The 14,705-nt window shown below is 46.9% G+C and overlaps 1 protein-coding gene and 1 long non-coding RNA gene across 7 annotated transcripts; one reads left to right on the top strand and one right to left on the bottom strand.

Moving 5' to 3' along the window:
- Nucleotides 1-994: 994 nt before the first annotated feature.
- On the bottom strand, nucleotides 995-4,191 carry LOC105417674 (uncharacterized). 3 transcript variants are annotated; one of them, XR_003891495.1, is made up of 4 exons: nucleotides 3,715-4,191; nucleotides 2,528-2,733; nucleotides 1,296-1,523; nucleotides 995-1,197 (listed from the first exon to the last, which is right to left on the bottom strand). It is a non-coding gene; the product is annotated as an uncharacterized lncRNA (long non-coding RNA). The 3 variants fall into 3 exon arrangements; XR_003891493.1 differs by having other exon boundaries at nucleotides 995-1,523; nucleotides 3,715-4,179; XR_003891494.1 differs by having other exon boundaries at nucleotides 995-1,523; nucleotides 2,567-2,733; nucleotides 3,715-4,157.
- trim2a (tripartite motif containing 2a) lies at nucleotides 1,367-14,686 on the top strand. Of its 4 annotated transcripts, none has more exons than XM_011612774.2 (12): nucleotides 1,367-1,492; nucleotides 8,758-8,930; nucleotides 9,047-9,284; nucleotides 9,594-9,745; nucleotides 9,820-10,000; nucleotides 11,027-11,750; nucleotides 11,933-12,033; nucleotides 12,111-12,278; nucleotides 12,529-12,697; nucleotides 12,934-13,004; nucleotides 13,168-13,308; nucleotides 13,514-14,686. In XM_011612774.2, the coding sequence occupies exons 2-12, from the start codon at nucleotides 8,797-8,799 to the stop codon at nucleotides 13,664-13,666; spliced, it is 2,232 nt and encodes a 743-aa protein (XP_011611076.1). In that variant the 5' UTR covers nucleotides 1,367-1,492; nucleotides 8,758-8,796; the 3' UTR covers nucleotides 13,667-14,686. The 4 variants fall into 4 exon arrangements, with proteins under 4 accessions (XP_011611076.1, XP_003972341.1, XP_029706330.1 ...); XM_003972292.3 differs by lacking the exon at nucleotides 1,367-1,492 and adding an exon at nucleotides 4,253-4,444; XM_029850470.1 differs by lacking the exon at nucleotides 1,367-1,492 and adding an exon at nucleotides 5,072-6,239.
- The last annotated feature ends 19 nt before the right edge of the window (nucleotides 14,687-14,705 follow it).

Raw genomic sequence — 14,705 nt, 5'->3', positions numbered from 1 at the left:
TGTGAACCCTCCACAGAGGACCACTGAGAGTCTAATCTAAGAGCACCAGCAAAACGATCAAAAATCAATTAAAACATTGGTGATGCTGATGTGACGCATGTCTCCAGGTTCCACATGACATCAACACGTGGTGAGAGGCGAGCTGACGGGCACAGAACCATGGCGGGAGGAACCAGACATGGGGTGAGGCTGCACTATCAACTGCTTCCTGTTCCTGTTTGGGTTGGGATTTTTGAAATATTCCAAGATGCTGAGCAGCCTTTAACGTGACACCAGTTTAGAAGATTATTGGAACCTTATATCACATCCAGAATCTGTCTCGTTTTATGCAAACTTTTCCTCATCTCTGGTATTTGTGTGGCTTTTCTACACCAAACATGAAGTATCCTCAAATATAAGCATCTGAAATGCAGAGGAGTCGCTACACAGACCTTTACCCTCCGCTGGGCCCAGTGGGTGCAGCTGTGACCAGTGCTGGATGAAATCTTTTTTTATATCTGGAAATCTGGAACACTGTCCTTTTTCTGCTTTAATCTTCTGTGGTTCTCAGATTCTCACCTGTTCTGAGCTGGGACACAAAAGTTTGCATGCTGGCTGCCACCGTGTGCTGCATGTTAAGTGGTTGGCCACACAGAGCCTGTTGGGTTTCCAAAATAGTTGCGAGGCTTTGAGATGCCTGGACCCCCACCCTGTCCCGACCCTGCCAGACAATGAAGCTCATACCTCCTTTCTGCTGGGGCTGAGATCCTTTAATGGAGGAAGAATGGAAATAGCTGGATTCTGCCTTTCTTTCCTTTTTGATTTGATCTGAAAAGACGCTTTCAGGGGAGGTGGAATAATATGTGGTTGTCATGGCAACAGCCTCCGTGGTAGAGGAGGAGCATGCCTGGAAGTTCACAGTTAGGCTGGGATGTCCCACCAGGACCAGATCTGATGTTATAATCTCTCCTTCTTAAAATCTTAAATCCCCCCCTCCTCCTCCTTTTTTTTTAAATTTTTTTTTATTAACGTCATTTTTGGGTGGTAAAGAATCTCAACAAATGCATCCAACAAATGCACAACATTAAACTTGCATATAAATGTAGTTTGATTTACTGAATTCTCAGTTCTCTCGGTTAAATATATTTCGCACATTTATTTGGCATCTTTCAAAACTTTTTATCCGTTTTAAGTCTTCGTCTTGGGCTTGTGTAGCTACTGAGGGGGAAAACAGAAATAATAGATGGATGCTGGAGCTATTTTTACACAGAAATGTAATATTGATGAAGCCTTTATTTAAAAAAGAAAACTCTCACCGCTGCCTTCGCTCTCGGTGCAGCATCAGAGGCTGCTTTAATGCACAGCAGCACACAGAGCAGAGCAGCGGAGGACGGACAGGAACCACCAGCGACCTCCAACAGGACAATCGCTTGTTTAAAAAGTTCCGTCAGGATCGTCTCTGGTCCGCATGCGTCGCTGTCGAGGTGGTACCGGAAGATCGGATCACCTTTAGGTGAGTGCATCACAACTTCCTGCGTTCAAACCTGTCACGACCAAAAGCCCGAAAATAAAATCTGGGTTTGCGTACAAAGGAGAGATCATTTAATCCGTGCGTCCAAATCACGCCAAACAGTTAAATCCGGTGGGACGAAGGAGATTGGGGTCGGTCTGGTTTTAGTCCAGGACCAAACTCATGATCAGGGTCATGTCTGTCTCACATTTGCACACAACCGCTTTGGTTATGCTGCTTGTGCAGACAGTTCAGGCTTAATCTGACTTCTGATGTCAAAAGTGACCGTCTCAGGTACAAACATTTGTCTTTACATTGAAAATTGAATTTCTTTTGCATGGGTATGATGATTTTGATAATGAAACCTTTTTGGTGACCAGGATTTATTTATATTTTACGCTGGTTATATGTGATTTGCTGTCAGGAATATAAACTAATTTTGCAATTGCTACCACTCCCCCTGCTGGTAAGTGGAGGTATTAAATATTCACATACGTAGTTTGGCTGTTGGGTTTTAGTCGAAGAATTTATTTTTGTTTAAAGATAGATTTCTTTTTCCATATGTATCCTATTCCAAATGTTGACCAGTGTGATATTGATGAAGGCCCTAGAGGCTGTTCGATGCTGCGTGACACTGAAGCCTCACGGGGTCAATGAGCCTCCCGCTCTGCTGCCATGCTGCAGCGCCATCTGACCGGTTAAAGCTGATTGATTGGTGCTGGACCTGCACAACAGCTGTTTAACGGGTTCTAACTCAGAGTGCAGTGGGTTCAGAGAGGTGAGAGTGCGTTAACGTCAGGAGATGGTAGCAGGCAGCTGATGGCGATTCATGTGACCTTAATTCATGCCCCCGAAGAGACACGTTCGTAGTTTTGGGCTAAAACTGGCCCACTGACAGTTGTTTGACTGGGTGGATTTAGTCAAATGAGTGCAGCTGTGCTTTATCTTGTGTCACGGCTAAAATCTGCACACAGGGACTCATAATTTAACCTGCATGTCATCGTCAGGATTGTCAGTGTTGCACAAAAGCAGACCCACCTTAAACATGGTGATAAGCAACAATGAACTCTTATTCACCCTCCATTTGGGGTCCATTTGTCTTCTGCACTCAGCCAGTCCCCTTCGCTCTTTATGTTTTGGCACCGCTGCATCCAAAGCCTGTTTCCTCTCATACAAACCCAGCAGAGGTGGGAAAGGAGTGGTGCCGTGTCCCTTCAGACCCAGTTCGCTCTGCGCTGTGTGATCTGGTTAAGAGGGAGTGGATGTACAGATGCATTAGGGTAATTACTGCAAACGTGGTTTATGCTCTGCCAATAAGATTAAAGCTTTCTGGATGAAGGAAGTGGTGGGAGGGAGAATGTGTGCATGTTATATGTTCCTGGGTAGGTTTTGCCACTATGGTTCTGCAGAATTTCATTAAGTAAAAATGATGATGACACCTGGCTGCACATTATAATATTTGTTTTTAACAACAAAGAAGACAGATAATGCTGTGAGTAAATGTCAGATTAACGTCTAGAATGGACATTAAATAATTATCTTATATGCGCACAGTTCTGGGTTTGAATCTGGCCTCTCAGCGTACAGCTGGCATGATCTCCCAGTGCCTGTGTGGCTTTTCTCCAGTAGCCACCCAGTCCTGACGCGTACACATTAGCCTGACTGGTGTGTGTGTCTTGCTATGGATGGGCTCCAGGGTGGACGGATCACCCCTAAAGCCCACGACTTCGTTATCTGGGCCCAGTCTGGTATCCAGCCGTGTTCTGTGGGAGGAAGCTGATATTTGCTTCCCGAGGTCACCGTCTAGACACTGTCCAGATATTCAGCAGCGAGGACGACTGAGCTCAACAGAGCTGCAGATAACAGCAACAAACTACACAAACTCACACTTGACTTTTTTTTTTCTTTTTCAACCTTGCAGCTTTAATGCAATGAATAAATTACCTCAGTGACCTTGAGGTTGCAGGGTCAAATCCCCAGACTGGCAGAATTGGTTGTGGAAAAACACGTATATTTGTCACCCAAAGTGCTCAAAGTGTTAGTGTTAGCTAATAATTAATTATAATAATTTTAATTTTGGCTCGTGATGCTAACTGCAGCTGTTCGAAAAAATACTTTTCTCACTTTTCTGAAGTGACCGGTTCTTTTCCCCCCTTTATTGTGTTTTGTGATCCCTCGTTTGTAGACGCGGGTTCTGTTGCAACATTCCCGCCGTGTTTACCAACCTGCAACACAGAATCCGAGGCCGCCAGAACAGATTCCGTCCCCAGCGTTGCTCCACGTTGGGGATCTGGTTCCAGTTACGGCAGCGGTGGCTGGCCATTCAGGATTAGGTTTAGAATGATGATAGCTGGAGCCAACGCGCTAAAAGGAAAAAGCGTGTTTACATTGTAAACATTTCTTGGAAGCACAGATAAAACTGTTGTTGTTTATCAGTTCCTGCTCACTACAGCTTTTGTAATTTTGTATTTATGCAGAACTCAAACACAATATTGAGTGGAACGTAAAGGAAAGGGGAAACCTCGCCGTGTCACTTAGACTCTGGAGCTGTTACATAATGACACCAAAGGACTAGTTCTCAGGTCTCTGCGTCAGCTCCCCCGTTCTCATTCTTATCTCTGGGGATCTGTCCCTCCCTGGATGGTTCAAGAGCAACAGAAGCTTTAAGGTCGGCCTCCCACAGCTCGACCGAGGCTTCTGATTGGTCCCCGTGCTCCCTGCAGGCCAGCGGTGGGCCCTCCCCCACCGGCCGCTGCCTCCGCTCGACCCATCAGTCTGTTTGGATTATCGTAACAGCTCAGGCTGCTCACATGTTCTCCCCTCACAAACCAGAGGAAAACATAGATGAGACGGATTCGTTGACCTCCAGCAGCAGCAGCAGCAGCAGCAGCAGCAGCAGCAGCGATTGTTCCCCCCGTCCCAGAAAAGAGACGTTAAAGCAGCCATGGAGTCACAGTAAGTGTGCAGTTTGCTGGCAGGACTCACAGAAAGTTTCTGAAGTTCTTTGTTGCCTTGTTGGCATCTGTAACTGGAACATCATTATTGGAAAATGCCTCAGTAATTAAGTGTTGCGTTATAATACTTGAAATACAAGTTACCCACACACACACACACACATGCACGCACACACATGCACGTACACACGTGCACGCACACACACGTTTGCTCACAGCAGAAGTGGGGTTTTTTGTGCACACACAAGGAGAAGATCTCACTCCTTGCAGATATTTGACTGTCATTTCCCTTTCCTGTTTATCATAGCAGACTTCAACTCAGTCCCGTGCAGGTGCATTATGGGTTTGTCTCAGAGCTGCAATTTGTACTCAATAATATATTTTTTTTTTCAAAAGCAGCAACTTCAACTTCTTCAACTGTGGCGCCAAAGTCCCGAGGACTCATTAATGACTTTAATTAGTGTCAGTGTGAATTAATGAACATTTACTTCGGTTACATAGAATGTTTTTGCTTTTATTTCTAGATTAATTTGAATTTGTGGCCTTCACATTAGCATTTACGCTAATGGGTCCAACCTGTAATTTGATGGTTTACTCCTTACCTTTTCTCCGTTAATGTGGCTTCTGCGGGAGGACGACGACTGCAGATGTCGTCTGGACATCAAGTCAGAGTGTTTCAGCCTCACTGACTCCAGGTTGACATTAAGTGCTGATTGGACAGCTTTTGAATGCCGTTGGCCTGCATACGACCTTCATTTAAGGCTGATGGTTGGCGACTTATCTGCTTTTACCAGAACGCGCCGCTGATACATAACCCAGCGACACACTGACGCAGTTTTCTTATTCTGTTTGGCCTCGGGAGCTTCAAAGAGGGAATGAAAAAGACCTGGCAGGAATTTGTTTCAGAAACCTGTTTGTTTGCTCTGTTTATTGCTGGGGTGTTTTTAACCAGCCGACCTCCCTTCGGAGGGTTTTGCAGCTGTGGTCGATTGTGCAGCCGGGCCCGCTGCGCCTCCATAATCTCCAATCATCCTGCCATCACTGCAGCCTTTAGATTAGCATGAGAGGGCTTTGCTGTCAAGGGGGAAAGCTTGTGTCCGCGCAGCTCTAAAAAACATGTAAAATACCAGCTGAAGTGTAAAGTTTCACAAAGGTGTGGCCCGGATTGTTGTCACATAACTTCCTGCTTGGGGATTTTTCTCAGGTGTGAAGTGTTTTGTTTGCGAAACACTGCAGGATTGATGACTTTGGAAGGATTACGAGGCCGATGAGGAACATCAGGATTATAATCACACCATCTGGCTTGAGGTGCTGAGAGGAATTAAAATACCATGAAAATAAAAAAACCTGACATCATCAATAAGTGCCGTCACCCAGAGTTGAGATTTTAATCCAAAACATGTGAGGAAATGTCTGCGATCGATTGATTTGGAGCTTAAGCAGAGTGAAAAGCAAGACAGAAAAGCTTACACAAAGTCAAACTTGGGTCCCCGAGGTGGGGGTGCACAGATGAGCTGACACATTTGTACCAGTGTGACTTTGTTCCAGTGGTACAAACCAGTTGGTTTGCACCAGTGCTGTCAAACAGACACACGTTCTCCTTGTTTGCCCTCCGGCGGCGCCGGCTTGGACCGGGCGATGTCATTGTTTGAGGGGGCGACGCGTCGTATTGTGTGTTTACGACCAGGCAGAGAAAAACAGCTGAGATCAGAGATCCAGAAAGAACCAGAGTTCCAGTGAAGCCGCGGTGTTGGTCAGAGCCTGAAACACACCAGGATGCTGTCCCCCTGGCCCCGGTGAGTGGGAATGGATTTTGGTTTTAGCCCAAGTCGTGTTTGTTTTAGCAGGAATGGAAGGATCCAAATGTGCATCAGCTTCTATTACGTCAGAAGTAATAACGCGGGTTTGAAGTCACCAAACAGGTCCTGTTTGTGTGTGTGTTAATGGTTTCTTCAGCTATTGTTGTCAGCACTTACCATTTGTTCCACACACACTTCTGAGTGATTTAGTCCTTTTTGAAGTGAGCTGAAGTGTCCCAACAGATTTTACAGATTCCTTAAAGGTTTCCTGAAGCATTATTGTCTTTAGACACACATAGAAATTTAGAAAGCAATTTAAGGCTTTATTTAAAGGCCTTTTCTCTTGAGGGTGTTGGCATCAGTCACGACCATTAGGGGATGCTGTGGATGAGATGTTTTAATTTTTTTAAGCCTAAAAACATCTCTCTGCTCCGGTTCAGCCATTGCGTTTGCAGCTCTCCTCTGAACGGACTCACTGACTCATCTGGCACCAGCTGAGATGAGATTACTGGAGCTGCCTCAGAGCCACCAGCCATGAGGAAATGAGTGGAAGAAAGAACTGCACCAGTTCAACCAGTACATTAGAAACGCCACCAGCGCTTCGGAGCGAACCCTGTTATCGTTTCCTCACGGATGTGTATTTACTGGGACACATTATCACATTTGCTGTTTCTTGTTTCCCCTCTGTCTGTCCATGTGCAGTGAGTCAGCAGCAGCAGCAGCACACACACACACACACACACACACACACACACAGTTAAATCTAATGAGGTCTGCGTAGAAGAAATGCTGTCCTGTTTTTTTCCTGTTTATGTCACTCACTCCTGATGATGCAGACGTGGGCGCGCACACACACACACACACACACTCACTGCAGTGAGACAGCATTTACTTCTCAGAGAGAAAGACAAACAGAGGGAGGGATCGGATGAATGAGGGAGAGCCGGGCTGGGAGGAGGAAAGGAAATGATGTAAAAACTGAAATATAATCTGGAAATTGTCTTTCCTGACGTGGGCGAGCTCTCTCTCTCTCTCTCCCTCTCTCTCTCTCTCCCTCTCCCCTCCCTCTCTCTCACCCTCTCTCTCTCTCTCCCTCTCACCCTCTCTCTCTCTCTCTCTCACCCTCTCTCCCTCTCTCTCTCTCTCTCTCTCTCTCTCTCTCACCCTCTCTCTCCTCTCTCACCCTCTCTCTCTCTCTCTCTCTCACCCTCTCTCTCATACACACACCTTTACATCCTCACATCACATCGCTGCTTCCAGGCAGTTTGTTCAGGCTTCTCATGCGCACGTTCCTCCTCTCTGTCACATGGATCCGGTGTTTTCAGCTGTGTGAGTGCGCGGGCGAAGCCTGTTGATCCGACACATCAGCGATCGCATTCTCCCCAGCCAGTGGAGGTTTTGGGGATGTAGCGACGTCACAGAACCGTCCCGGGAGCTGAATGGGCCTGGTAGCCTCCCCACGTGCGTGTGCTGGCCCCGCTGCGTCGCGGACGGCGGCTCCATCCAGCCGGACTTATTCTGCCCCGTTAGTGCAGATCTGGTTATGTAAGAGGGGGGATGCGACCTTGTCTGCGCTGGGGTGGCGTCCCGTCGTGGCGTTCTCCAGGGTCCGGGAAACTGTCGACATCTGTTTGATCTGTCCTGCTGGAGCCGGTGAGTTTGGAGCACTTAGAGGACGAGCCCTCGTGTTTGATGCAGGAGTAGGAATACATATTTTAGGCTGGTGTTTGAGTTTAAAGCATTCGGGGGAAGGGGGGGGGTTATGGTCCACTCAGATTTCAGGAGAGGAGGAAAGTTGCAGAGGGAGACGGACGGGTGTGTTGTCACAAGTGCTGCCTCCATCGCTGCTGGGCTCCTGTCTGCAGCAGAGGCGGATTCTTTCCGCACCTTCATGCAAATGTGAGGCACTGACACACTTTCTGTGTTCAAGTCGGCCTCCAGACGATGTTCTGAACGCCCTCATTAGGTGTGACCTGCTTCACGTCTTCATGGTTTGACGTTTTCGGTACTAACGAGGATTCTTTGCCGTCCTGACTGGACGACTCCCGATAGACGAGGTCAGAGAACGCTGTTTTTGTGTCTCACCTGCCTTCGGCTGGCAGCAGCTGCTGTCTTTTGCTTTTACTCTGTGATCAAATATTTATTTGTCACAGTCCTTCTTCCTGCCCCTTTGATTCCCCCCCCCCCCCCTCCACACACACACACACACACACACACACACGGGGGTCAGGATCCCCTGAGAGGTTTAATAAATTGTGTGTGGTCTCACCATTGATCAGGAGAGCTGAGTAAGCACATATGTGATCAGAGTTGTTTCATCTTTTGGCCGTAAATGAAGCTCCTTCCTGTCCCCAGGCGGTTTATTCGGGGTGATAATTCTCTGTAAACAAGGTCGGAGTTCATTTTATTCAATGATTAACGTGTTTCTAATCTTCGTGCTTTGAGAGGTTGGAGGCGGTGTTTTGATCGGGGCCTCTCTGCCGCAGGGATACTTTAAAGCTGTTTCACTCGGCAGGGTGCGGTGTGAGAGGCAGAGTCACCCCAGAGATTTAGGATGGCCAGTGAAGGCGCCACTCTCCCCAGCCCCGTGGTACGCCAGATTGACAAACAGTTCCTGATCTGCAGCATATGTCTGGACCGCTACGAGAACCCCAAAGTGCTGCCCTGCCTGCACACCTTTTGTGAGAGGTGAGTGTGCGCACAAGCGTGGAATCACGCTACAATTTTAATATCGTGACAATAAGAACGAGTCCATGACGGACGGCGCCGCATCTTTGTGTCTGTCCTGTCCTCTCCTCCCTCAGGTGCCTGCAGAATTACATCCCGGCCCACAGCCTCACACTTTCCTGCCCCGTGTGCCGCCAGACCTCGATCCTGCCGGAGAAGGGTGTGGCGGCCTTGCAGAATAACTTCTTCATCACCAACCTGATGGACGTGCTTCAGCGGACACCGGGCAGCTTCAGCCAGGAGGCCGCCGCTCTCAACAGTGTCACCAATGTGGCTGCAGGCCAGCTGCTCTCCTGCCCCAACCATGGAGGCAACGTACGAGTCTCAGACTTGAGAATGGATCAAATTTACAGCTTTAGGCTAGAAACGGCCTTGATAACATGAACAGGTGTTAGCAAGCTATTGTTTTTATTAGTGGAGCATGCAAGAGTTTGGTAATGAGCAATTGCAAGAGAGAATAAATTTCAATGTTATAAAAATGTTTTTCCACTAGACTGTTTTATCGACCTACTAATTTGTCTTCAGTAGTCATAAATTACCTTCTTGCATGATGGGAAAACCAACTTTAGCCACGCTAAATGTTAAAACCCCATCTTTCCATCTTTTCCCCTCTCTTTTGCAAAGGTCATGGAGTTTTACTGTCCCCATTGTGAGACGGCCATGTGTCAGGAGTGTACGAACGGTGAGCACGGAGAACACCCTACTGTGCCTCTGAAGGACGTAGTGGAACAACACAAGGGCTCACTACAGGAGCAGCTAGGTGCTGTCAAGCAGAGGTACGCCAGCAGCTCCACCCAGACCTCACAGTGTCGCGCTTTAATCATCTGACTGTTGATTCCGGCGCTCTCAGGTTGCCGGAGATCAACTCGGCCCTGCAGATGGTGTCGGAGATCCTGCAGCAGCTGACCAGTCAGAAGAGCTCCATCGAGAACGACATCCATGCCACCTTCGATGAGCTGCAGAAAACTCTGAATGTGCGCAAGAGCGTTTTACTCATGGAGCTGGAGGTCAGCTACGGGCTCAAACAGAAGGTGAGCTATGCTAATGCTACGTTATTGGTGTGGAATGCATATCCTGTATGTGGTAGTATCAGTGAACCTAAAGCCTATATTTGGGGATGTCTGACTCTGCTGACTGAGAGGCTGCTGCCCCCCCCCCCCCCAAAAGCGCCGTCACAGGGCTTGTTAATGATTTACAGTGGCGTGGTCGCTGTGCAGTAAAACGCTGCGGAGCAGAGCACATCAGCTATTTGTCCGTCAGCTGTGTTGGCTAGAGGGAGCTGCACACACACATGGGATGATTTGGGCGTGTCGTGTGCAGTGAGCGCACAGAGCACGCGCCTCCTTTCATGCTGAAAAACCACTTCAGCCTCTCGCTGTGCGGGATGTTGTGTTAGTCTCCAGTCCGCTGCAGCGTGGAATAGCATCAAGATGGAGAGATAGTGGATGTTTTGGTTCGAAGTTTTCACTCAAAGGTGAATGTAATGGCCTCACACGCAGGAAAAGAGGACTGTGATGGTCAAATGTGGGTGAGTCTGGCTCCATGTTCACAACAGCAGAAGATATTCTAATCTAAGGTTTATGGGATAGCAACAATGCTAATGCTCTGAGGATTTAAAGGAAATGTGTAACTAATGATGACTCACAGCCAGATGTACTTTTGTCCTTTAACGTACAATGGAACTGTAAAAAATAGGATTATCTGCAATTGAGCTAGTTTCTTCCGCGTACCTGTGGACGCAACATTATCTGTCCTACCAGGAAACAATGGATGCAAACAGCCACCGAAACTCCAATGTGTGACCTAACAGTGGTTGTTTACTTCACACCCACCCGCTGGAGGGTGGCAATCATGTTTTGAAGGACTTGAATGTTACCTGCCGCACGCTGTGTGGTTCCTTTTTTCCTATTTCGGCCCTCATGTAACTGATATAGTGCTGTTTGCCGCCATTACAGAATAGAGACGTTTCATAGTTTAATATTTTTCCGTGAGTGACTCATTTCAAATGTCTTCCGGCAGCCTTTATCTGCATGTTTGTCCCTGTGTGCCATGTTTAGGTACTCCAGGCCCAGCTGGACACCCTGCTGCAGGGCCAGGAGGGCATCAGAAGCACCTGTGACTTTACTGAGCAGGCGCTGAGCCGTGGCACCGACGCCGAGGTGCTGCTGGTGAAGAAGCAGATGAGCGATCGCCTGATGGGGCTCGCCACCCAGGACCTCCCTCTGCAGCCCGGAGAGAACGACCAGCTGGACTTCCTCGTGGAGACGGACGGACTGAAGAAGTCCATCCACAACCTGGGCACCGTTGTGACGACCAACGCCGTGGCCTCCGAGACTGTGGCCACTGGCGAGGGGCTACGGCACTGCGTGATGGGCGTGCCCACTTCGATCACCATAACGACCAAGGACAAAGACAGTGAGCTGTGCAAGATGGGTAACGCCATCATCACAGCTGAGCTCTCCTCATCTGATGGCAGCAAAGGCGAAGGGGAGATACTGGACAATAAAAACGGCACCTATGAATACCTGTTCACGGCCCCCAAAGAGGGGACTTTCAACTTGTCTCTGCGTCTTTATGAGCAACATATCAAAGGAAGCCCCTTTAAGATAAAGGTCATTAAGTCTATAGATTTCATGGCAACAACTGATGGCGTAAAGAAGAGGCTGAAGTCTCCTAGCAGCAGTCACATCAAGCAGAAGGCCATCAAGAGGCCAGCCAGCATGTACAGCATCGGGAGGAGGAAAGAAAACCCCATCGAGGACGACCTCATCTTCAGAATAGGTATTAAAAAAAGAATTTTCGCTGGAAACACTCATATCTAGAGAACGACTTTAATTAATAATGGTATTGCTGAAAATCTGGATTGATTAATGCCTGGAATTCCAATTGTTGCTGGAATCTTGTTTGACCACCAGGTGGCACTGTTTCTACTGCGGGATTTTACAGATTTGGCTGTTTTTCAGGCACCAAAGGAAGGAACAAAGGAGAGTTCACTAACCTTCAGGGAGTAACTGCCTCTCAGGGAAAGGTGCTAATAGCTGACAGCAATAACCAGTGTGTCCAGGTGAACACAGTGCTGCGACTTTGAAGCCACGATGCCTGGGCACATTTTTGTAATTCCATGCTGGTTTTGTACCACAGGTTTTCTCAAACGATGGCCAGTTTAGAATGCGATTTGGCATCCGGGGACGGACTCCAGGTCAGCTGCAGAGGCCGACGGGCGTGGCCGTCCACCCCAACGGTGACATCATAATCGCCGATTATGACAACAAATGGGTCAGCATCTTTTCGAGTGAGGGCAAGTTTAAGGTAGGTAGTGTTGGGACAAAAGATTCTAATGGTAGCAAAAGTCTGCTTATATCTTCAGTTTAGATTTGGACATTAATTGTGTTATTTTATTTTAAATTTATTTCCCCTCTTGGAATTAGTTTGATCCTGTTGTCTGTCCAGCTGCCTGCAGCTCCCCTCACATGACACATGAATCTATTTAAATTCATGTGACTGCATTTTGTTTACACGTGACGTCATTTCCTGTGATGCCACTGCTGCTTTTTCTCAGAATAAGATCGGCTCCGGGAAGCTGATGGGCCCTAAAGGCGTCTCTGTGGACAGGAACGGTCACATCATCGTGGTGGACAACAAATCCTGCTGCGTCTTTATCTTCCAGCTCAACGGCAAGCTGGTCACCAAGTTTGGTAACCGCGGCAACGGCGACAGGCAGTTTGCAGGTAGGCTTGTGGGAACTGCGTACGAACACAAATATTTGCTTTCATTTCCTTTTCCCATGATCCATCCTAACACACTAGTCATCCACTGATCAGCATAACAGGTATTCAGTTCAGCTGTAATCTGTATTTTCGCCACTATGTGGCGTCTTTTTCTCTGTTTTGTCATGTGTCATTGCTGCAAGGTCACTTTTTAAATTTTAGCTTCTAAGATTTTATTGACTTTGTTTTTTATCAAGGTCCACATTTTGCCGCCATTAATAGCAACAATGAAATCATCGTGACAGATTTCCACAACCATTCAGTAAAGGTAAAAGGTTCAAGTATTTCAAAATCAATACAAATCGTTTAATTAACCTTAAATCCACTGTGTTTTAAGTAACAGAAGTAAAATCGTGAGAAAAATATGTTTGTTTTTGTTTCCCATGCTCAAATAAAATAGAAAAGATTATTTATGTCCTCGGTGAATGCAGGTGTTCAACACAGATGGAGAATTCTTGCTGAAGTTCGGCTCGAACGGCGAGGGTAACGGCCAGTTCAACGCCCCCACGGGGGTGGCGGTGGATGTGAATGGAAACATCATAGTAGCAGATTGGGGCAACAGCAGGATACAGGTCAGCATGACCATTCATTAGCGTGTATGTTGCTATGTCACAGCCCTCTTTAAGAGCCGCTTATTAACATTTAGGATCAAATGGAGGCAGCAAGTTATCGGCGTGAAGTTCATGTTGATCATTTCTCACATCACAGCAGCCCACCTTTTACCTGATCACATTACTGTTACCAGTCATAACTAAATGTGATATTTGTGCCTCTCAGGTGTTTGATGGCAGTGGCTCGTTCCTGTCGTACATCAACACATCAGCAGACCCGCTGTACGGCCCACAGGGGCTGGCGCTCACCTCGGACGGACACGTCGTGGTGGCCGATTCTGGCAACCACTGCTTCAAAATCTATCGCTACCTGCAGTAGCAGCTCTCTCCTCCCCCACATGCGCACACACACACACCACTGCAGAGCGTGTAAACGCTCTTCAGTGTGGTGACAACCAGCAGAACTGCATTCACTTCCCCCCCGGTCATTCCTGCCTGGATCGTACTGTCGTACCATCAGTTGTCATCGTAAAACCGGAGCTGGATTTAAATGAAGTGTGATATTTGCAGGGAGTAACTCATAATTGCGTTCACATTCCACTATTAGGGAGCGGCAGTGGTCGGTTAATATCGTATGGAGAAACAGATGAATTGTGATGATGTGGTGAGACAAATGGAAGATACTTCGCTTGCACTTGGTTCAGCAGGTGCTGGTTGGAGTAGAGCCAATGAGTTGTCAACTGATGATAAAAAGGAAAGTATATCTATTTGTATTTTCACTTCCTGCATACTTCCTGCAGTTGAATGCTCTTGGGAATCTACCCATTTTGCAAATCTTTGCTAAATGTATAGAGCATGACTAGGAGTCGGTTTACTGTTTTCACCATTAACACCTGAACTGTGCACAATAGGTTTAAATTAAATAAAAATCACTTAAATGCCACAGTACGTGTCAAAATATAGGTATGTATGTGTTACATGTATAACAGAAAGCCACTGTTTGTGACTTTAACATAGAATTTTGTCAATAATGGAAGAATCGGAAAGACTAGTTAGTCAGTAAGTGGAGAACGTCACATCTCCCTCTGAAAGTGTATCTTTAATCTAGAAAAACAGCTGCAGAACTGTGATCACCTTCACTCCTTAATCTGTGCTTTTATGTCCTTCCACGCTGTAGAATATAATGTATTTGAATAATTTGTCCATCCTCCAAACATATGTAGAGTAGGTCAGCATTTAAGGTGTCCGTGCTCCCTTTAAGAGGCTTTTTATGCAATTTCATTGCGTGTTTTACCAAGTTTGATCACCCATTTTGTACACAAATGTGTTTGATTATGTTTACTTATGTCTTGATTATGTCTGTTATGCCAAATGGAAATAAAGTGCCCATAGGAAAGAATATTGTGTTGGTTATTTGA

The sequence above is a fragment of the Takifugu rubripes genome, chromosome 17 (genome assembly GCF_901000725.2).
Source record: "Takifugu rubripes chromosome 17, fTakRub1.2, whole genome shotgun sequence".
NCBI classification, from domain to species: domain Eukaryota; kingdom Metazoa; phylum Chordata; class Actinopteri; order Tetraodontiformes; family Tetraodontidae; genus Takifugu; species Takifugu rubripes.
This window is presented reverse-complemented; position numbering and strand designations above follow the sequence as displayed.

Coding starts and splice junctions, on each gene's coding strand:
- trim2a (XM_011612774.2), top strand. CDS start 8,797: ATGGCCAGTGAAGGCGCCACTCTCCCCAGCCCCGTGGTACGCCAGATT. Junction 12,698..12,933: donor CGGCGACAGGCAGTTTGCAG/GTAGGCTTGTGG, acceptor TTTTTTATCAAG/GTCCACATTTTGCCGCCATT. Junction 13,309..13,513: donor GGGGCAACAGCAGGATACAG/GTCAGCATGACC, acceptor TGTGCCTCTCAG/GTGTTTGATGGCAGTGGCTC.